General features: G+C 41.6%; 1 protein-coding gene across 6 annotated transcripts in view; it reads right to left on the bottom strand.

Moving 5' to 3' along the window:
- LOC133107297 (cell adhesion molecule 2-like) overlaps positions 1-23,772 on the bottom strand; it is a 349,725-nt gene that overhangs the window by 5,582 nt on the left and 320,371 nt on the right. For 3 of the 6 annotated variants that reach the window (XM_061216277.1, XM_061216278.1, XM_061216282.1), the window contains 4 exons: positions 21,798-21,959; positions 21,038-21,128; positions 19,387-19,565; positions 12,155-12,271 (listed from right to left, as the gene is read on the bottom strand). In XM_061216277.1, coding sequence (XP_061072261.1) covers positions 12,155-12,271; positions 19,387-19,565; positions 21,038-21,128; positions 21,798-21,959 — 549 coding nt within the window. Of the gene's footprint in view, positions 1-8,756; positions 8,796-12,154; positions 12,272-19,386; positions 19,566-21,037; positions 21,129-21,797; positions 21,960-23,772 lie in introns of all 6 variants that reach the window. The other 3 variants (XM_061216280.1, XM_061216283.1, XM_061216279.1) reach the window with 2 other exon arrangements.

The following is a 23,772-nucleotide window of genomic DNA, read 5'->3' as shown; positions in this document are numbered from 1 at the left end:
AGGTTTTAATTCTATGTGTGCCTGCTGTGCCCTTCTGGAATAATAATGATTATGAATCTATTATTTAACCAGGAAAAGTTCATTGAGAACCAGTTTCTTTTTGCAAAGGGAGAAATGCCAGAGAGAACCCTGGAGCAGTTCTTTCTTTTTGGTATAGGGACCCAACTTCATCTCTCCAGATAAAAGTCACCATCCCTTTAAGCCAACCAGCCGCACAGTCACTAGCCGAGACCAAGATTTGTATTCAGTGACAATAATGTAGATTCTCTATAGTTCTTTAAAGTATCCTGTAAAATCAGTAATGTGCAAAAATTTTACAGACTTACAGAAGTGTCCTGCAAATATGACTACTACTGCCGCTACTGCTAATATGACTACTACTGCTAATATGACTACTATTGCTCCTACTACTGCTAACACAACTACTAATGTCTCAGTGACATTCAGTCCATTTTTGCACAACGGCTGAAATATACTCAAAGTTCTCAGAAAATGTCCACATCAAAGATAGTTATGCTGTGCAGGGTTGTGATGGCTGGTTGATTGAGGTACAGATAATACTGAACTTTACATCATGGTTTAAATATGAGTATATGAATAGTATGGAGATGGTGACATCGCACAGTTAATAATTAGATTCAATTTGAAGTAGAACCTGCTCACAAGAACTCAATATAAATATTGAATTGGAATCAAACAATGTTTTCCATCCACAGTGGATCTTCGTCAGGGCAGACACAGTTTGACCTGATTATCTACAATTGAATGAGAACCTACGATACCAATTCAATATTAATACTAAGTTCTCGTGTGCAAGTTTTGACTTTGAGTTTAACCTTAAAAACCACTGCATCCCATAACTGCATTATACATGGAGCAGCTACTGATGACCTGTGACATGAGAATCAGCCCTGGCAATTTTAATGATGTGGCCAGTGTCCGCTTCTCCCTGCTCTCATCATGTAACCAGCAGCCAGAACCGGGACTGGAGGCCGGAGCACTGGGATCTGAGACCCACACACCCAGACCGGCAGGCTGACCAAGAGCACTCTCTTCGCCTCGCCGTTTCATTTAATAATAATCATTTAATGTGTTAATTAGCTCATGCTTTCATCCAAAGTGACTTACAGTTGATTGGACTGAGCAGGAGACAATCCCCCCTGGAGCAATACAGAGTAAAGGGTCTTGCTCAAGGGCCTAACAGCTGTGTGAATCATAGTGGCAACACCGGGGCTTGAAGCGCCAACCTTCCGGGTGCCAGCTATGTACCTTAGCTACTAGGCTACAGGCTGCCTCATAATTTACAGTTTATAATTAATATGTAATTAATTTAGCACCACCCCTGGACATTTAAGAGAACCTGCAAGCTGGTAGGTTTCACAGACATTGCACAGAAATAGCAGCTGTTTTGTTTAAAGTTTCTCTCCTGGTATTGAGTTAACGGGCAGAGGCAGTCAGGACCGTGTGCTATGATAAATCTGCGGAGCGAATGGATTCTGAATAATGAAATAACAGCAAGCGTCCCGCCTCCTTGCTTAGGGTTGCAATTTTTCCCAACTTCTCCTTTTGTTATGCAAACAAGAAAAAAAAAAGAATTTCTGGCAATCACAATTCACCGATGCAAAAATAAACAAAAGTTTAGACTTTTAAAGTTTTTTTTGCGAAACGACTGCACCTGTGTCTCGCGGTTGTCTGTGCTGGTTTTAGACACACCCGTTCCCAGCTCTGGCACAGGGAGCCTATGGAGGTACTGCAGATCTCTGTGCGGTTCTGTGCGCCCGTGTTAGACACACCCGTACCCCAGCTCTGGCACAGGGAGTCTAAGGAGGGGTGGCAATGGGGACGGAGCCAGAGCTTTGGGGGCTTATCTTAAACAGAACAGACTGCTGCAATTCTCACACCACCACACACATTCTCTGGCAGCCAGGCAGATACAAAGTTATTTTAATAACGCTGCGGCCACGGACACCGTGTCAGTCCGCTTCAACATATTCTAGTGATTTCCATCCAACGAAGGTGGCTGTTGGATCTCTTGCCGCGGAAATTGGTAATGAATCATCTCAGCACCAAATTGGCAGGCAATCTACTGTACCTTTTCTGTCAAATTACGAGACCCGCTGCCATGTCTCTGGACTAGATTCAATCAATGCTCTGTCCTCCAACTTATTTTCATTAATTGGGCTTATTTCTGAACTTTCTGAAGTGTGACGTGGATGAAAGCTAACACCTGCGGGTAATTATGAGTGAGATTTGAGAGCGAATGGCGGTTTAACCTGAGGAATTTCCTTCCTTTCCTGGGCTGCGTTTAAATTGCCACTTTGGTGAACCAGCTTAATCATGAATGGGCCAGAAAAACACAGGCTGAGACTGGAGGCCCTGATTGGCTGCATTCAGAGGATGTGAACATTTCAGAAGTGCCACTCTCCTGCATTCAGCATCACTTTATAGCCATGAGTAGCCCATTTCCCCCAAACCAACATTTACAGCTCAGTTCCCTTTCAAAAAAGGAGCAAATTATCTCAAATATTTCCAATATTTTCACATTGCCAAATGCTTGACTGGTCTAAATGCCCCAAAGCAAAGGAGATGAAACAATGTGAAAAAGAAAACACACATGGTTATTTATATATGCCTTTTGTTCAACTACTCGTATACACGTGAACCTAAACGTGTGCGGGCAAACATTTCATTTCTCATCTTCTAATGCTGGTCTTTTTTTAAAGCACGGTAATGTGCCCCTGTGGTGTAACACTGCAGCAAAGGAATACACTGAGAAAGACAATATAATTCCTAAAAAAATATAATACCGAAAAAGACGAAATCATTCCAAAAATCTATATAATTCTGAAAAAGAATTTAGGATTTCCTCCTATTAGTCACTGCAGGCAGCCTACACTTTTCGCCCTGTTCCTGATTCTTTCATCCAGCTCATCTATGCTAGCCAGATTCTAACCGTCACCGGAATGTCATCTTTAATCTGTTTTTCCATTGCGACGTTTCCTTCTCAATCGCTTTCCGCGGGAGACAAGTTTCCACTGATCTGCTCTAGCGGGAGGTCGCTGGTACACGAGGTGAGCGAACGAGAGGCCTTTCAGAAACACACACGCGCGCGCACGCACACACACACACACACACACACACACACGCACACACACACACACACACCTGAGAACAGTGGCACATACAGGGATTTTACATTTGGCCCCACCATGCCAGAAACTGTTACATTACCGTCATTCATTTGCTGCTTTTATCCAAAGTGACTTACAGTTGATCACATTAAGCAGGAGACAAACCCCCCTGGAGCAATGTGGGGTTAAGGGCCTTGCTCAATAGCCACTGCACTGATCTTATTGTGGCCTAACTGAGGCTAACCTCCAACCTTCTGGGTTCCAGTCAAGCACCTTAGCCACTTGGCCGTTCAGTTGGTAAAGGCAGCAATCGCAGGCTACCTAATAATGTGCTCACTGAGTGTACGTCCAACACAGCTTGTTGTAGTCTCTTTAAGCATTGGATATTTCAAGCTCAGGCTATTTTTGATCATGTTGAAAGTGCCAAAATTGAAACCAAACACACTCAAAATGTTATTAATAATAATAAAATAATAATATTATTATTATTATAATAATATCTGATAAAAAAGATTTATGTAAATAATAAAACATATTTCATTAAACTTTTGCAGGTTGGTGAAGTCTCTGGGGAAGAAAAGAACGGTTTAATATGTGGTTTATTAAATTAAATTAGCATTTATTCGTCTGCGTATTAACCAAATTCATCATGGCTGCCACTGAAGAGGTCGTTTTTAAAGCAGACAGAGCGGGAAAGGGGAAGGGGAGCAAGTCCTCACTCCCCGGAACATATTATCTTTTAATAAGACCTGAGACATTCCATCAATTAGGATTTAATATTGGAATATGCACGCAAATCCCTGTTTAAACATTTATACAGTACCTCTTCGCTCCATCCGAGCAGCGTACGTCTAATCTGAGACAATAAATTCACAATGAAAAAGAATCAGGACTACAGGTCCTATCTTAAAACATGACAACATCAATAAAACATATACAACATGAAATATAAATAAACCTTATTATCATGTATTAATTTACATTTTAACCATAATACTCCTCCGGTCACCCCATTCACCTTCGGACAGATCATTTGCAGAAAATCCCACAAATTTCCTGCAGCCCCAATCCTTAATTGGGCAATACTCCTGCCCTCATAAATATGAGAAGACGAATGCCTCGGAAAACAGGGAATAAGGTTTGCGTGAACACGTGGAAGGTCGCAATGTTGGACAACCATGGTAATGGGAAGACCCAGCTTTTGCCCATAAAGCAGGGCTAGGCTAGGTCATCAGTCCTATAACAATGTCTGCATTATACATACATACATGCCACTCCCAGAGCCTGGATCTTTACCACCGTCTTAAACACATGCTGATGTTATTCCTACACTTCTCCACCCTATGGTAGATTTCAACCAGGCTATGAATTCATAAGAAAAAATTCACGCACGCACGCACGCACACACACCATACACACATGCACACGCACACACGCAACCACACACACACATGCCTCCCACAATTTCTACAAATATTTAATGCTGCATACAGTTTGGGTTTAGGGTAAACAGTGCATATCGTGAGTACAGAGAGTTCTGGAATCATCTGGCATCACCTTCCTCATATCAGAAACATAAATTGCTTCGGCCTAGAAAAACCTGTTTGTCAGCATAAGCATATGATTAATTCAAAACATAATTTAGAAGTGTAGCGAGATGGAAAAGTGCTCTAATTGAGCTGCTTATTAGATATTAGATATTAATATCTCAGCTGGAATGGAAGCCAGGCAGTCGTGAAGCTGGACATGACCACACAACTCCTAGAAATATTTAAATGAAATGAAATAAAATAAAATGGTTTTATATCACTTTTATTATGCTTTTCAAAAATCTGTACATTTTTGTATCTATATATTGTAATGCACTGTAATACAATGCAAAACCTATTTGTGGTTAAACTGTACAAGTAATTTTTTCACACAATTTGACGGCAATCACATTGGTAAAATTGGCACTATCCTAAGTGTAACTAGTTAATTCCTCTTATTCCTGTCATAATACAGCAGTAAGCATTCCGTCCCAACAAGTGCAGAAACCTAGCCTTCCCAACTGAAGTACAGTGCATTTGTACCATATACAGTGACGATATATGGTTATGCTTCAAACATATGGTATGGGAACAATATGCTTTCTTTGTACAATAAAATACATTGAAACAGACTGAGCTGTATACTACTTAATATGATTTCACAGCTTTACAAATGCTGAAAATGAAAACTTTAAGAAATATTATGCACATTTAATTAAGCATTTATATCTAAAATCAAATACATTTTCACATCAGAGAGAAAGGACGCTGAGGAAGACAGAGTATGAAATAGCCAGCAGTAGTGTTTCTTTGCACTGAAATATTTGGCTGCGTATTGCATAAAAGGCATACATATTGTTCCATATTAACTGGTGTGATTTCCAAATCCGCCTAGTGTACTTTGACCAAACTTTAGAAAAACATCCCAATGAAATCGGCAGGATAACTGGAGCTGAGGAACAGGAAGTATGAAATAACCAACAGTAATGATCTTGCCACTGAAATATTTTACAATGTATTGCAGGAAAGGTTTAGTTTAGTATTTCGTATTTATTTATTTATTTAGGTTAGTATTTAAATTTGTTGTTTTGTATTTGCCCCAGGGTACAACGTGGCCAAGAAAACTGTAGGGATATTCAAAATGGCATCTGTAGGAGATTCAAAATGGCTGTCAGTACAGACCACAGGCCTTTTGGCTGTAATATCTGCCTGGGGGGTTTGTGGGTTTGGGGGGAGTACACATGCTTCCGGCTATAGTTTAATTTATATTAATATCAATTAAAGCCCAGCTTTATAACACCTTGCCGGCCCAAACTTGATGTACTGTTTGTACTGTTTAAATTATATCCTGAGAACTCGATAAAATACAGAAAAGAAAATACAAATATCACCACATCTCAGCTAGGCTGGATTAACAGTGGCTACCAGTTCAGGGTGGAATTCAATGTGCACTTAAGGTCGTCTGCAGTCCAACTCCCTCTCAAGTAAGCTGCAGCCATCCTGTACTCCCAAGTGTATCCTGTTCAGTGACATTTAAGCTACTGGCACCATAACTTTGGAACGACTGACCTAAAGAAATGTCCACGAGTAACTTTAAAACAACTTTAAGGTCACTTAGAATGGTTCGCTCAAAAACTGAAACTCGACAAAGACAAAGCAAATGACAAAGACAAAAGTTGAATGTTAAGTTTTATGGAAAGGCTCAATGGTACCCAAGGGCAAAATTTATGTGACCTTATAAAGCATGAAAAATGGGAACACTTATATGGACTACTTATAACATTTTTAACCAAAACCTGTCTATCTTCTTTTATTTACATGGGGAGAACCCTAAATATCTACACTTGACAGTGTGCTTTTCAATCAATTTTATTTGTATAGCGCTTTTTAAAACATAAGATTGTCACAAACCAGCTTTACAAAGAGCCCCTAAGAGTAAGCCTAGGGCAACAGTGGCAAAGAAAAACTCCCTGAATAACAGGAAGAAACCTTGAGCAGAACAGAGCTCAGAGCCCATCTGCTTCTGGTCAGCACTGGGCAAACAGTGAGTTTAACAGCAGTATTATATGTAATATATAAGTAAATTACATTAAATTAATACATTGAATCATTAATTATACAAATAATAATGTATGCAATTCACAATTATGTAAATGATTGTTATAATTATAATAATAATATCATAATTATAATATTATATAATAATTTTGTGCTCAGAATTACCATAGGCTTCAACACCACCACCATCATTATTAATACTGCCACAAAGCAGACCAACTTCACGAAACAGGTTGGAGAATGTTAAATAAATAAATGATGAAAGTCAAATCCTTCCATCCGCCATACGGACCTAAGCAGTGTTTGAGAACAATTTTGCTTCTATGATGAAAAAACAACAAACTAAACCTTTATTCAGGAAATTGCTGATCAAAAACATCAGCTTGTCACGTGCAAAAGAATATTGTGAATAAAACCTCAAAATATTGCAGAATTAGTTTCTGTAGGATAAACAGATTGGTTTCAGCTGAGGTCCACCATTTTGTGCCCAGCGCAGATAGACATGCTTAATGTTTTTATGAAACTTCCAGAACTTTCTGCATTTGCGCCATCCCCCCACATTAAGATCTGGGACCAGAACTTGCATTTTGATAGAAACCTCATCTAGACATTGGGTTCCAAACAAAACAAAAATTAAAGCAGAAGAAAGAAAACGGGACAATTTCATATGTTTAAGGTCACTTCTCTTCTAGGGTGTCCACATATCAAACCACCTCGCAGTGCTATAGCTACATGAGTAATGAACTCATTTAGTTACACTGGACACTGGAGACGGCTTTCCATCGGAATGCACGGGGGAATGCGATGTGGGTTGGAGTGGTTTAATTTCATTTAGAAACAAATTACTGCTTCTAATTGTTAAAAATGGAGAGCCTGGTGGGAGCTGATGAATTATTTAACCCAGCACAAATATGATTGTTAGCCACAGCATGCTCCACACACATTAAAATGATAATCTAATAATCAAATTAGCGAGCTAACACTAATGGTGGCAGTTTGCCAGCCAGGCTCAAAACTACTAAATGATTTAATAATGGCATGCTGGGGATCGCTGGCAGAAACTCAGAAATAAACCAAATAAATATATAAATAAACTGTCTTGGACTCCCTTCCAGAAGATGATTTAATGCATGTCAGCAGAGATTACTTCAATAAAGGCACAATTAAGTGTAATTAATGTTCCAGTCAGGTATTCAGCTCAGATTTTTATATATTTCATTTCAAATTGCTACCATAATTCTTCTGTGCTGATAGCTTAATGAGAACCATCAATGGCAGAACTTCATGACCAAGCACATCCTAAATTCCTGAACACATTAATAAGGCACAAAATGGTGGAAATCTCATGGTCATCCCCGTGTCTGTGAGGCTCCTGATGTCACCGTGCACAGCTAACAAAATGTCCGCCGATCTACAGACTATACCCTGTAAACAAGCACATTCGCTCCTTCTCTGTTTGAAGGGAAAGACCCAGATGTTTGGAAAAGACCCACTCATGGAACGCTATATAGACAATGCCATTTGCAAACAAACATAAAAACACAAGGATTCCCAGACTTCATGCCTTGCTAAATGCAGCAATCCCTTGGAATGAGACAGAACGATGCACTAACATGGAAGGACTGGACACATCTCCATAAAGGCTGTTGCATGGTCATTTATTTCAGACTCACCCCATCAAACCATTGACCAACCCATACATCACCAAACAAAAAAGCAGTGGGCCTACAGTTACCGATGAAAATAGTCAAAAACATATCTGAATAAAAATGGATCTTAATTTGTTTTTCTATTGGTGGCTGAGTGGGTGGGAAGGTCAACGCTTCGACGGCCCCCGGTGTCCTGCAGTGACAGTGCAGTACAGCGCCCCCAGGTGGCAGGCTGCATGTCCATGCAAGGCGATGGTGTGGCTCATGCAGTGTGGAGTCTATGGCGGATCTGTGCCCAGAGCAGACTCCGCAGTGCGCTCGTGTCTGGCCATAGTCTCCGAGCGAGCGAGTGAGCGGGCGGGCGGGCGAACGAGCAGGAGGGTATTTACCTGTCGTCGGCCCCGGTAAGTCTTTGGCTGTTGCCATGGCTGCGGGGGGGGGAGCGGGGGGAGGGAGGGAGGGAGGGGGGGGGGGGGGGGGGGGGGAGACGGGGGGGAACACATCACAGATAAAAAAGACCACACAAAGACCAAAAACATAAAGGAACAAAGAGACGAAACACAGAAGGATAGTGTGCTTTAACATACACGCACCCCCCGGGCTTGCGTCCATGTTTTATGACCCCACATTAACAGCACAGAGACACCACAGCACACACTCTGAAGCTGGGCCGATTCTCCACAGCGAACGACAGGACAGATGATTCAATTAACAGAATGCCAGTAAGGGAGGGTCACAATCTGCTATTACGAGAAACTATTGAACAAAATGCACAAAACGCACAGAAGTGGCCTGGATCCCCCTCTCCCTCCATCTTATTCTCTCGATATTTCCCTCTTTCGTGTCCCCTCTATCACTCTCTCGCTCTTTCACAGACACCAGCTTGTAGGAAATTAGGTCACACTGAGATGAGACTGGCAGGATTCCAGCATATTAGACCTCTTTTGACAGCATCACATGGAGTAATTGCCCTGCATCCAGGCTGCACACCTAGAGTGCGTCTTTACCGGCACTTTCCGCTGCCCCCCCCCCCCCAGCCTGAATGGCAACCCGCTTTTAAGACATGTCACCTCCTTTCAGCTAAGCGAGCGTGTAAACCTTTTATTCCAATTTGTACCATCCGAGACTGCCCTACATTAAGGTGTGGTGGTGACTTAAACGGCAGAGAGAGAGAGAGAGAGAGAGAGAGAGAGAGAGGGGGGAGGAAAGAGCGCACCTGGGGTTATTCAAACGATGACAGGGAGATTGTGCTCATCCTCTCCAGCTCTCTCAGAAAGCGGAAATGTGCACTTACCGTCTGATCACTGCCACTCAAGCGCTTTCTACATAACGTCAAAGAGCTGGAAACCTCCAGGAACAAAGGGGAAAAACATCTTGGTTTATTCCACCGCGTCCTGTTGGGTTTTTTTCCACAGTGGAATTTGATGTGCTGGCCATAGAGCTGACTGCATTAGCGCTGGCTAAGGAATTGGGAAGCGAATTATGAAAACGCACGCCCCATATTGAGGGCATTCCTCAAGCGTTCTTCATTTACAGAATAATAATAATAAAATGATTAAAGTGGTCTAATTAAGTCTTTGGAAAAAAGTAAAACTTTTTTTTTTCTCAACAAATCCCAAATCCTTCTCTTTCAATTTGTACGTGAGAAATGGCAGAGGTCTGCAATGAGAAAAGTCCCAGAACGCAGAGATATTTCACCACAGCGTCTCTCTGCGATTGAGACGAGCAGAGCTAATCACCATCCCTTTTAGAGGAAACTGCTCTTCTGACTCAGCTACCAAAGGTCTGAACGCGCAGATGCTGATCATGAGCACCGAGCGATACATATCTGAAAACTCTCAATAACCTCTGCGTTTTATTCAACCTCTGAGCCCCACCAGGCGATAGATAATTAGCAAAGCCGTGAAAACGCTTTTTAGCTGAGGAGCGTTCAAGACAGCGAATTTGCACGGCGAACTATGTTTACAGCAAACGGTTACTGTTGAACGATATGAAATTAAAATTCCATTTAGTTTGCCACCAGCGCATTTTAAATATAGATGGATGCAACGGTTAAGGTAAGAACGAATATTACATTGATTATTAAGCCAAATAAGTGTCAACTTTTCTCTCCGCGTCTTCCCTGTCAGCAGGCATTTCTGTTTGCGGCGTACTACGTTTTCGAATAGTTAGCCAACGTTAGCTAACGTTCCTGGCAAACAGAAAAAAGTTTGAATATGTTCGCGAATGTTTGCCATTTTGAACGCCCCTCTGGCTTTACAAGGGAAAAAAGCACCAGTAATATCGCTTGGCTCTAACGGCACATGATGTAGCTACGTGACTGTATTAGGGAATGCTGTTGGTCAGCGATAGTCGACCAGTAAAGTATCAATCCCACACCGCGTCACCTGTTCAGTGACATCCATGCGAACGTATGATCACTTTGCAATGATTCGCGTAAAGATATGAACAATGTTGAAGTTGCAACCAGATGCTTTATAACCACTTATATAGAGCTGTTCTTTGAAAACTCAAAAGTTGAAATGAACCCTTTCACTCCTAAGCCTAATATGAAGTGGCTCCACCTGAATACCAAGGGGTTTTGGCTTTGGTTGAGAAAATTCAGAAAGTTGAGAAAATTTAGTAGGCTTTTAAGGGGCTCAAAAACAATAGTAGAGCTGTCATTATGATTGGTTGAAAAGACATTAGGTCGAGGGAGCCATATAGCACTCTTGGGACTGAAAGGGCCAATAAATGCCACTGGCAAACTACAGATACTGTAGGGGAGATTGGGGTCTGTTGTGACAGGGGGTCCGTTGCTACGCAGTGTTTTTTTGCCCAATCAGAAACGCGCTAGCCTGCTGTAAATCACATTGTACACCCCCATACCCATCCTCTTTCACCTCAGATTTTATTGGATCAGTTTCCTGTCAATTTCCTGCTCAGAAAACATTGTGAAACAATCGACCCTGTGTTACAACAGACCCCGTTCTCCCCAATATAGTGACAACCGCTTACATGACATGTACCAGACATATCCAGAGTGACTAAAACTGAAAGAACACCAGCACATCTGCCAGGGTTTTGCATAGAACAATGCCATACCAGGCAAAAAAATTCCACGCCCAGCGGGTGGAAGTGAAACATCAATAAAAGGATTCAAATAAAGAGCCACACCTGTCCCTGCATTTATAAAGTTGCCAACTAGCCTCATCTGCAGTACTGTGGAACTCCATTTTCTTATTGCATCTCTGGCACCTGCAGCCTTCACTCAGGTGTGCAAACACTTTTATCCCCTAGCAACATTAATATCTTGAATCTAGTTGAAGCATTTCTAAATTAAAATTTTTAATTTAGAACAGCTACAATGAAGAGAATAAAATAAACCTTGGAAATCCTAGTCACCCAGAGACAGGTTTGGCAGGCTATCCTAACAGCCATGACAGAATGTGGATGATTTTGGACAGCACAGCTCACTTAGAGACAGGTGCATGCTGGGATATGGGTGAGACTGTGTACCGGGGGACAGGTGCATGCTGGGATATGGGTGAATCTGTGCACAGGGAGACAGGTGCATGCTGGGATATGGGTGAGACTGTGCACAGAGAGACAGGTGCATGCTGGGATATGGCTGATACTGCGCACAGAGAGACAGGTGTATGCTGGGATACGGGTGGTGAGACTGTGTACAGAGAGACAGGTGTATGCTGGGATATGGGTGGTGGGACTGGGCACAGAGAGACAGGTGCATGTTGGGATGCAGTTGAGACTGGGCACAAAGAGACAGGTGTATGCTGGGATACAATACCTTGCAGAACGCCTGTGCCGGTTGGCTGGGAGACGTGGGGGGGTGAGAGAGCGGTCATGTCTGCAGGGGTGCGTGGAGAGGTGGGTGCTGAGGATGGAGGGACTGGGGTGGGAACATCTGGCGAATTAAACAAAAATAAAAGACCACAAAACAGATGGACAAAAACGAGCAAACTGAGACACAATGAAAGCAGTCGTATCAACCAAAAATTATGCAAAAAAATAAAAATAAAATCTGACCTAAACTAAGCTCCCATTTACCAAAATGAAAATGAATGCACTGACACTGTACTTTCAGAAATCGCCGAAATGAGCAACAACAACAAATCCATATGCATCAGAAAGTAGCTAATGCATGGACCAAAAGAAGACAAAATCATAGACACAGGTGCCGACATTCAGATACACATGAATGATATATCTACTTCTCCTGTAAAAGTTGTATAAAAACATGCATGTTAGTGGTCACAGTGTTCTTATCCGTGGTGGGAGAAGGACAGTTTACAATGCTGGCGGAAAATGGAGAATGGAAGCACACACAATGTATCCACATGAGCCAGCAGGCACACAGATAATAATCTCAATTCATAAATAATGACTGCATTTACATATGTATATGTGGCAAGGGCTTGGTTTGCGTGAAGGAAGCAGGGCAATCCGAGGACCACATCTACTGGTTAAATAGGCACACATCTGGACTATGTTATGAACCAGTCCAGGAGTTTATATGGGGTGCTTCTTTCCACAGCAGGTGCCTGAGATCGAGGAACCATCACTGTGGGAGAGAGAGCTGTTCATGGTGACCGAGCTGCAAGAGAAGCTGAAAGCTATGTTTTTTCAAAGATTTTTAATTTGACACAAAATGGCCCCCGACTGCAGCCCTCGTTGGTGCAGTGTCCTCTACGACACGCAGCCCAAATGAAAGTTAATAAACGTGCGGCGATTATGAAAGCGGTAAGCCTGGAGAGTTTCCACCGAGGACGCAGGCTCGAGGGGACGCAGAGAGAAGAATCGCACAAATACCTTCACACCGATTAACCCACACAGGCAGCTGAGCGGATTAAACCGACTCAACGCAGAAAGGCTTCTGCAATATTAATCTGGCATTACTGTAAAAAAAGACACTGAATAGCCTTACCATCATATCGTTTGCTCGTAAAATGAAAAGAAAAGAACCTACTGATAATGTGTCATTTCTTAAACTTTTGGGGGGGGTTTTGATTGATGCTTACTTAAAGTTAGCCACTGAAAAATGAATTTTTACTGACTTTTTATTAATTTTCATTTTATTCTGGATGGAGCTGCCTTTCCGTGGCGATATTCCAGTGACACTATATTCATCCTGGCACCCACACAACAGCCCAAAGTATGATTATTAATTTTACTTCAGGTGTTGACGTGAGAAATCCTTCACCGTCGCGGGTGTTATACGCTAATGACAACTACTCAACTGGAAATGTGCTCATTTCCAATGTCCTTTTCTTGAACTTCTACTGTTCACTCTGTAACTGAAAGTAAAGGCACAACTCACTTAAAGTAGGGCAGGCCGCTAAGGTTTTTTTACTGGCCGTCTCGTCGAAATAAAAAAGCTACTGTGACAGCTTCTCTACAAGAGTCCCTCTTTACAACAGATCCAAAATAAGATGCTCTGAGCGATGCCTTGAGAACAGATGAGACCGCTAACCCTTTAAGGTAGGATATGATCTGAATGTTCCTAACTGAACATTCTAATGCTGATGTGACAATCACTGCTGGTAATAAAAAAGTAATGGAGTTCTACAAAACATTCCCCAAAATGTACCCTTCAAAGACTTAAATGAGTTAATGACAAACTTTGTGGAGTACAGGAGCCAGCTTTCGGCTGTGAGTTAGGTGGCAAACCCAGGTGGAAACCCTAGCTGACAAACCCAGGAAAAAACTCTGCCTTCCCCCCACAGTACTGCTCACCTCTCCAGACCCTCATGGCAAGAAAATCCCTGTTGGATACGTAAACACAACATTATAATTTGAGTTCAATTAAGACTGAATAATCTCATTGAAACTGAACCCTACATCCATCTTTCTTCTGAGTACATTCTCAGAAATGCAGTATACCTTTTTAGGCACTTTTCCTACGTTTATTTCTGAGATTTTCTTTACATAATTTTCATTTTTGAATCATATTTTTATCACTGTTGCCAATCAAATCTTCCTGTTGCCATAATTTATAATAATTTATATAATTTATTTTATAATTTATGGATATTATAACTAGATTTTGACAGACATACATCATTGTATAACTTCTTATCATTCGACTGTTATCTTAGCCTTACAAGTAGCCTTTACCACTTAAAAATAAGAGGTAGATCTTTCCATTCTAATAGTATTTAATTTCACACAAAAAAATATAAATCAATAACACTGCGAGCAAACCTAATTTTTCAATGATGAATATGCTTCAGAGATTATCCTTTGGTTATCAGCTTCCTTGTTTGAAGACAAAGCAAGTCGAAAGCAAAATTGATAAAATGTGTTGATGTTGTTCACGTTCTAAGATTGCTTCAGCAGTAATTAAGATTTTATGCCACAAATACTTATATCATCTACCTGAGAAGCATTGGACAGCACATGATACACAGGGGAAGAAAATCATTTGAAACAGTGGACCACACAGACGTTGACTGCTCTAAATAAAATAGTTATTGTGGCCCTGGTGTGGATATGGTGGCATCATATGCTGATTCATTCTCCTCTCCACCCGAACAAAAGACCAGCACCTTCATAATGACCATTTTAATGAAATCTCTAAACCAAATTAAAGAAAATGAATAGCTGAGTTACCATTGTTGAGACAAAGGAGCTTGTGCAATTTACAAAGAAAATAATGAATTTGGACAACGCACAGGCACCTAATTACCTTTAGGCAGGGGAGTTGTCAGGTTTGCCTCACCGAGATCATTTGTCACGGTTGTTGATACACTGGGGCTTTGGTCTGCATGGAAACGGGATGGCAACACACACCTTTCCAGAACACCTGGATGCTACTGCTAATTAACTGTGCTTAGATCCTTCGGAGATGGAAATAAAGTTTGGAGAATGCTGGGTAAAAAGAAATAGGGGTGATACAGTTCTGCCTTTTAATCTTCCCAATGTGCAGTCGAGCCAGAAACCCAACAGACAGCAACAGTGGTAATTCCTGATCTTAACTCTCATTACATGCTATTCCTGGAAGTGTGATAAGCACAGGTATCTTGGAGAATAAATAATCAGCTTTGATACATGCGTGTTAAAAAAGGCACTGTGCTTTTCCTCCTCGTCAAATGTGTCTGTGTTTTATCGGTGACAGTAACCCGGCAGTAATCCAGAGGGCGTACAAATTCAACAAGTTAGCGATTAAGCGGCAAACATGATTGAAGTCATACTTTAGTTTTTACCTTTAATATTTAATTTTCTTGCCGCTCTGGCTTTTAACCTCCTGCTGTGCATCAGTATGTCAGCAAGCCAATCACGCTGGCCATACACTTGTGTAGAGGTGAAACGACAGGGGGCAATGCAGAAACCAAGTAATTTAGGTTTAAATTTAGACTTTAAACGTATTACTTCTTTGGCAAATAAGACAGTAATGACTCATTTCAAGATTTGGTAATGGCAAAATTTTCACTTTTCAAGCAAACTAACAAGCTACTATTTTCTACTTGACAGAAAACAATACGATACTAAGTCTAAAAAAACCTGTTAAGACAGATTTTCTTGCTGTGGGACATCTCAGAACCTGCTTTCAATCCAGTGTTAGAAAAATGACCCACGGAAGTGATTCTGTCCTCCTGATTATGGTTCGAAAGGGCACGGACCTCTGTGCAGCTTCTGACACTAATAATGGGCAAGTCATTTGTTTTTTATGAAAAAAACCCAAATAAATATCCCCTTCCTTCCTTTCAACTAAACACTCAACTTCAATACTTAGACTAACAAAATTAGGGCTTGCTGTTCTTTCTCCAGAGGTGAAGCCCAGTGCACTTTTTTGACAATACTGATATTTTCAATAGAAGTGAGTCACCTCTTAACCCACACACAACTGATAACATGACCAACGATTGGTGATGGTGTTTGCTTGCTAAGCACGTGCTAAAAGGTTTTAAACTTGCTAATGGTCTTAGTAAATCAGAATGATAATGGGTTGCTTTCAAAGGGCATCAGTGGCAATAGTTAAGTTCTACGGTTATTTTCTATTCACAGGGCATTCAATAAATAATAAACAATTTGCTATTTAGCCGACACCTTTATACTAAGCTACTTATAGATAATTAGACTATGCAGGGGACACTCCCTGCTGGAGCAATGTGGGGTAAAGGGCCTTGCTCAAGGGAGCTACAGCTGCACAGATCTTATCATATCCACACCGGGTCTTGAACCAGCAACCTTCTCGGCCACTAAGCTACATGCTGCAGTACACCAGGAACACAATGATTACATCTGTATATTATACCTTGAGTGCTCGCTACGCTCTGTGAACCTGCCCATGCTTTACAGGGAGATATAAGTTGCCAGAGGTGGTATTTCGGCCCACCCTGCCATAACACTCACATTTACAGAGTGTCATTTAACAGAGGAGTACGACGCTATCCCTCCACTCCAATATCTGTCGGGTCCTACGGTCCCAGATACACACTGAACTCCGCATTGGCCAGCTCGTAACGCTGGCCTTTCGGTGAACGCGTTTAATGAATTAGAATTAAAATTGGAAATGGTGATAAATTCCGGCCGTGTGGCTTCGGGTGACGTTTATCGCTCTTCATTAGCAAATTAGGTTCACGGGAGAGCCGGCCTCCGTCGATGTGAGGAGGCGGCTGTCCCTGGGTCCTGATGAATACCGGATCTCCACAGCCAAATGTATTTCTGCAAAGTCCCTTCAAAGGTAATGAGGCTGTTTTTCATTCCGTCGCCTGGTTCTGCTATTGTCATTCTGCATGCCCTGTGCATCTTTGTGAAGCCCGACTCGCTTTTAAAATGGAGGGAAAAAGAACAACTCCTCTATGTGACAGTTAAGACTGTTAAGGCCAGTTAAGACTGGTAAAGAATTATAAGGAAACATTTTAATATTGTTTGAAAATGAGCAATAAGCGCTTGAGTATATTTTGGAGGGGGGTTGGTCAATTAGCAAGCAGCTGTTCGTAATCATCTGTGTGAAATTAGGTGGCAAATAATTTTTTGCAGCTTATCATAATTTATGATAACTGATAAGTACTGCAAAAAATAGAGGCAGCTTGTGCTTGATGGGAACATGATATCCCACGTTTATCAGACTCAGTGGGGGGTATCGATATCAACTAATAGTACACAGAATTAGTCTTACATAACAAGAAAAAGACTGACACGGGATAAAGATGCATGCATGAATCACCATATGACAAATCTGTTAGATCAAATACCAGTATTTATAAAATGTACTCATAGCTGCTATTGCAGTACAATACACTGGATTTAGTTTCTACAGAATTACTTCATATTGTCCTCATTTTATCATATCCAACAGTAAACTATTTTTGAGTAACTTTTAGTTTTTTTTTTTAACATTATTCAATTTACAAAGTGCTATTCCGAGGCCCTCTAGTCACTGCACATACACCCCACACACATGGCGGGAGCAGGCAAGAGACTACAGCCAGCTGCTGTGCATCTGCGAGGCAGTCTGTAGTCTAGTGTCTTAGGTGCTTAACTGGGCCCTGAAAGGTTGCTGGTTCAAGCCCCGGTGTAGCCACAATAAGATCCACACAGCTGTTAACCCCACATTGCTCCGGGGGCAACTGCTTAATCTACTCAACTGCAAGTTGCTTTGGATAAAAGTGTCATCTAAATAACAAATTATTATTATTATAAGCAAAACAGAACCTTCAATTTGAAATTGTCCAGAAATAACTGCAACAGCGGAACGTGCTTCTCCTTGAACAAGGCGCCTGTTATTTTGATAAAAGTTTTCACTTTTTCTCCAGAGCTTACCTTTATCTCCTAAGAAGGTTCTGTGGAATATTTATGCGCTATGTTTGTGTATTATCAGAAATGTTTTATTCCTTCTGGAAAATGCCTATTGTGAACCAATCTGTGACAGAATATAAAGTGGGTCATACTAAATCAAACTTGTTTTGTTGATAATTGATTTAATAATTCCTCTTTGTTTAAGACGCTCCAAGTCAAGACAAAGAGACTGCCATTGGCTGTCTTCCAGGTGAGATCGTGATGGGTGCAATTCTAAATGCATCTTTCATCGCCTATTGCCAACGTTGCCTAATCCTGGTAAAATTCCGGCTAAATCTCACTGAATCCCAGCCGCAGGTACGGCGCTGCAGTCCAGAAACGGTGTTTTTCCATCTGTCAGTCACAAGCGTTTTCCAGAAGAGGACACCGCCATTCCAAAAACACCTTTGAAATTGTAACTGTAAACAACAATGAGGGAACATCGGGCACGGCCTAAAGGCCCTTTGATTTTCCGTGATTCCAAGCCCGGACAAAAATTCCAACATGTGTGAGAATTTTTGTCTGCCAAAAGGACACAAATCTCAGATATTCAGCATCAATCTTCAATTTTTATACGAATGCTATCTGCAGCTCCTGCAGAACCACCGACAATATGTTTCCTCTGACACCATGGTCCTACGCTGCCTCTGGGTTAACTTATCTTCCCTGTTGGCATTCCTCTAACACAGCAGTAAATACTGCTTCTACTGCAGATTCCCCCCTCCCCCTGTGTCTTTGGAGAGGTAAGAAGGTAAGAAAAGCTCTTCTAGAGGGAATTTACGAAAGGCTTAGCTTAGAACAGTTAATGGATTAGACCCCTGAGGTGAGCGATTGGAATACAGCACCGAGAGGGACAGGATTCGCAAGACAATTACTACGCTGTTTGGACGCAGTCGTTTTGTCGTGCATCTGGGTGTCGAGCGGTTCCTTTCAACGGTAATGGGGACAAGCCCTGCTAAAAAAAAAACAGCTCAAGCTTGTTTTTGAAACAGCTGGTAGCTGGTTGGCCAGTTTGGACCCAACTAGACCAACTTTCTAACCAGTTTGGCCATGCTGGTTGACCAGCTCATACCCAGCTAGACCAGACTTATGACCAGCTTGGCCATGCTGGTCAACCTACTTATACCCAGCTAGGCCAACTTCATTACCAGCTTGACTAGCTCAGTTTTCACAGCCGGATCTTACAGCAGGGAGGCTTGAAACTGAACTGAGCGGACACACAGGGCGTATGACACTCACCGTATACGAACAGCACATATTCGGCCATGTTGGTCCCCAGGTCGTTGCTGGCCTCGCAGCGGTACGTGCCATTGTCGGTCTTGTTCAGGGCCATGATGGTCAGCTCCTGACCCTCCACGATCATCCGGTCCATATCGGGCAGCTCCCCTCCGTCTTTGGTCCATAGCACTGGCTTGGGTCTGAGGAACGGGCCGGACAGAAACACAAATCTCATCTCAGGTTGAGCTCAAATGACAAAGTCTCCATTGGTGATTTCATGTGTTGACAACTATTTTTTATTTTTTTATTTCCCAAGGTGATCTTTGGCTTTGCTGACGTATAGTAGGTATAGTTTAGGTTTCATAAATGGTTACTTTATGTCACTGGAAACTGACAGGCGTGTTGCCCTCATTTATCATGAATGGAAAACAAGTGCATTCTTACAAATTAATTCCAGTGTGGAACTCTGACTATGTCAGCCAAATCTATAATAATATCTAGAAAAGGAAGAGTAGCAGACTGAAGGTATTCATTATATGCTGACCTGTCTTATCACTAGAAAGATCTGCCAGTGTTGTTCGGCCTGTCAGTAATCAACAGAATCACATTTTTACGTTGTGTCTGTTTATATTTTGACATTAAATAAGAATAAATCACACGTTTTATGTTTTATTTATTTGTATATGTATTGTTTCATGTAGAGTATGGTCAAGGCTACTTCTAATTCTTTTGAACCCTGAATCTTGTGTATATTTATTTGCTGAGATATGTGTCTTGTGTGTTAACAATTTAGTGCCACTTAAAATGCTGGTTACCATAATACGTAAATGATGCACTAATCAGAAACCATGGGAAAGGCAGGGGATGTATGATACAATGAATAGCAGCACTTTTAACGGGTAAATGTTGCTGTTAATTCCTGGTTAGAAGCAGTCTATGCTGTGACTTATCACACTTTACCAGTAAATAACCCTCACGCTTCACTAGACTCAACAAGCCTTCACAAACAACTTAGATTTTGTTGAAGAAATGCTTTGTGTGGGTGATTTCTGTTATTCTCTCCTCATTATTGTAAATGGAATTTGAGGTTATTGTTTCAGGGAGATAATGAACTGACAAAAACTAACGTTCAAACAGTTTTCCCACTGTTTCAGAGAAATGTAATTTCATATATTCAAGTGTACTGCTTCAAAAAGGTCATATTACTTAATGAAATACTGTCGCTAAGCAACACAACAATATAAAGAAATAATACTACATCATTTATTCACAGTTCACTCTGCATAGGATCCTTGGACTTTACTGTATAAGAATTTACTGTTAGCTAAATTATACTGTATATATGTCATCTGGTGACCTATCAGTATGTGAACAGTGAACAACCGAAATAATATCTTACCAAGTATTTTAGGCTCATATTTAGACTTAATGAGACAAAAAGATTGTCATTGAGCTGAGAAATTTTGACTTTGATTTACCAATTTTATGAGAAAATTCCACTTCAAGTAAAAAGGCAACATAAAACAAAGCAAACATTTTATACTTGAGAGAAAACAAAAGGATTTGAAGTCTCATTACAAGACTAAAACACTTGCTAAGACATACTTTTCTTGCAGTGTATGACCATGTCATGACGTAATGCCTTGTATGTCATGAAGGGTCCATTACTTACGACGGGTTCCCTTTGGACACACACTCCAATTTCAAGTACTGCCCCTCTTGTGGGAACGTCAGAGAGGGTGTGATCTCGACACGGGGAGCGTCTGTGGACGAACGACAGAGACTCAGATGGAAGCAGAAGAATAAATATGCAGGGGTGAGTTTCCCAATAGCGATGTGTCTTGACATACTTCACGCACAATTTCAAGACATCTCTTGAAAATTTCATGCGTTTCCCCAAAACATGACGTGAGGAGAATTTCCAAGACTCTAAAGAGTTACTTTAAGATTGTTCAGGTGTGTTTACTCCTCAGGTGTGTTTCAATACAGAATCAAAATTACGTCAAGAGGTTTGTGCCAACAAAGCACTTTCTTCAACACAATTAACATTAGACAATAGGCTACCCAATTTACAGTTTGAATAGCCTCATTTAATCAACAAAAATAAAAATAAAACTTGCAGAAGCAGTAGAACATAAGTTCGCTTTTCCAAATGTAATGTAGTGTAGTGTAGTGTAATATAGTGTAGTGTAATGTAGTGTAGTGTAATGTAGTGTAGTGTAGTGTAATGTAGTGTAGTGTAGTGTAATGTAGTGAAATGTAGTGTAGTGTAATGTAGTGTAGTGTAATGTAGTGAAATGTAGTGTAGTGTAGTGCAGTGAAATGTAGTGTAGTGTAGTGCAGTGCAGTGTAATGTAGTGTAGTGTAATGTAGTGTAGTGTAGTGTAATGTAGTGTGTAGAAGTGTAGACACAGGGAGGGGGGGTGACTCACAGTGGACCTCCAGGACTTCAGTGACCTGGTGGGAGGAGGGCGTGAGCGAGACGTGATCGACTCGGCAGGTGTACGCCACGCCATCATCATTGCGGTCCACCTTCAGCTGCAGCACGCTCCGCACAGTGAACGTCTTCCCGCTGGCATTCACCTCCTTCGCACCTTCAGCAAATCAAGGGAGAGCAGGCAGACCAGCGGCCAATCAGACGTGTGTTAGGATATGAGCTCATTACAGGACAGACATCAACGGCCAATCAGATGTGTGTTAGGATATGAGCCCATTACAGGACAGAGATCAGCGGCCAATCAGCTGTGTGTTTGGATATGAGCTCATTACAGGTCAGAGACCAGCGGCCAATCAGACGTGTGTTTGCATATGAGCTCATTAAAGGGGGCAGATCAGTGGCCAATCAGATGTGTGTTTGGATATGAGCTTGTAATAGGACAGAGATCAAATTATCTGATATTTTCTACAAATGACAAAAATGTACTTGAGATCATTTTTTAAAGATCTCATCATGAGATTAAAACGCTTAAAACAGATGTTCTTTGGTGTGCTGTCTGTGAAACTGTTGAAGTGTGAAAATAGCACATCAGTGAAGGGACAGACATGGATCACATTGCTGGCTGAACTATTGTATACTTGGAAGGTAACCTTGAATCCAGAGCTCTGATGGTTTAATGAACGGAAAGCTTGACAGAGAAATATACGCGCTCACTTTTCAATTTCTGAAAACAGGGAGGTAAAGAGTCTTTAGCCCTTCTGCATTATTCATCACGCAGGGACACAGGCCCAGGCCTGACCCCTCCCCTCAGGGGGCAGGAAATTGATATTGAAAACACTGACAGAGGATTAAGGGAAAAAATTTGTCCATTTGAAGCCGTCCGCCTTGAGTGACGCATGGCTGGCTGAGTAACGACAGACGTCTGAAGGTCTTCAGAAAGGTACACACACACACACACACACACACACACACAGCCCATATCTAATGTGCACCTGTGTGCCCCTGAAAACAGGCCCTTAGTCTCCTCACCCTTGATTAGGGCAATTTCCAATCATCCTTCCTTCTTCAACACCTATTCCAAAAACAGTTTGAGTACACACAATATTGATCTTCTTTTTTTTGGGGGGGGGGGGGGGGGGGTCTAAGCCTGTGCTGTCAGCTGCATGTAGGCGTGTACCCCCTCCGCTTTCCAACTGATGAATTAGGAGGTAGCACTGACCTCTGTGCTGGAAGCCTGTTGTCTGTTACTGATATTGATTCTCCATCACGGCCTGTAGAGGACCTATTCCTTATGTGTCTGGCTCAGCTTTGTGTCTGCTTCTGTTCGGCACACACAGCCCAGACCACCACACCCGAGAGATCGCCTGTTCTCATACCCCACCATCTTACAGGTCCACAGGTAAAATATGGCCTGAAGGTCCATCCACACCAAGAACTATAATGATAACTACAACCATAACCATAACCATAATGAGGCAAGCATCCACACTATAACGCTCTGTAAATAGTCTCTTGGCTATGTCATCTGCCATTTTGCATGTAACTCCCTATAAATTTGGTTGGATTCAGATACAGCTGGAAATAACTGCTCTGAAAGTGATCCCATCGTTCGTAAACGTCACTGTTCTTGTAGTTGTGATGTGGACACCACCATTCCACTTCAGTTAGAAGGTGTGGGTGGGTGACTATAAACAACATATTTATAGTCATCGTACTTACGCAGCCCAGAGCACCTAACTCAAGTGATAGCCCACGCTAATCCTCCCAAATCTCACAGGGGGTGGGCAAGGTCCTTCTGAAAAAATACGGCCTTACTCATCTAACATTCTCCCTGTCTAATATCCCCTCATTCTGTAGTCTATTAAAATGCATTTCATCTCATTAAAGATCTTCTGTGTGATCTGAACCACATTTCAGCGGGGAAAGTGTCTAATGGACTATTTAATTAAACCTGGAGAGGGTCCAAATGC

The sequence above is a fragment of the Conger conger genome, chromosome 13 (assembly GCF_963514075.1).
Source record: "Conger conger chromosome 13, fConCon1.1, whole genome shotgun sequence".
Lineage (NCBI taxonomy): Eukaryota > Metazoa > Chordata > Actinopteri > Anguilliformes > Congridae > Conger > Conger conger.
Note: the sequence above shows the minus strand (reverse complement) of the source record. Positions and strands in the feature narration are given on the sequence as shown.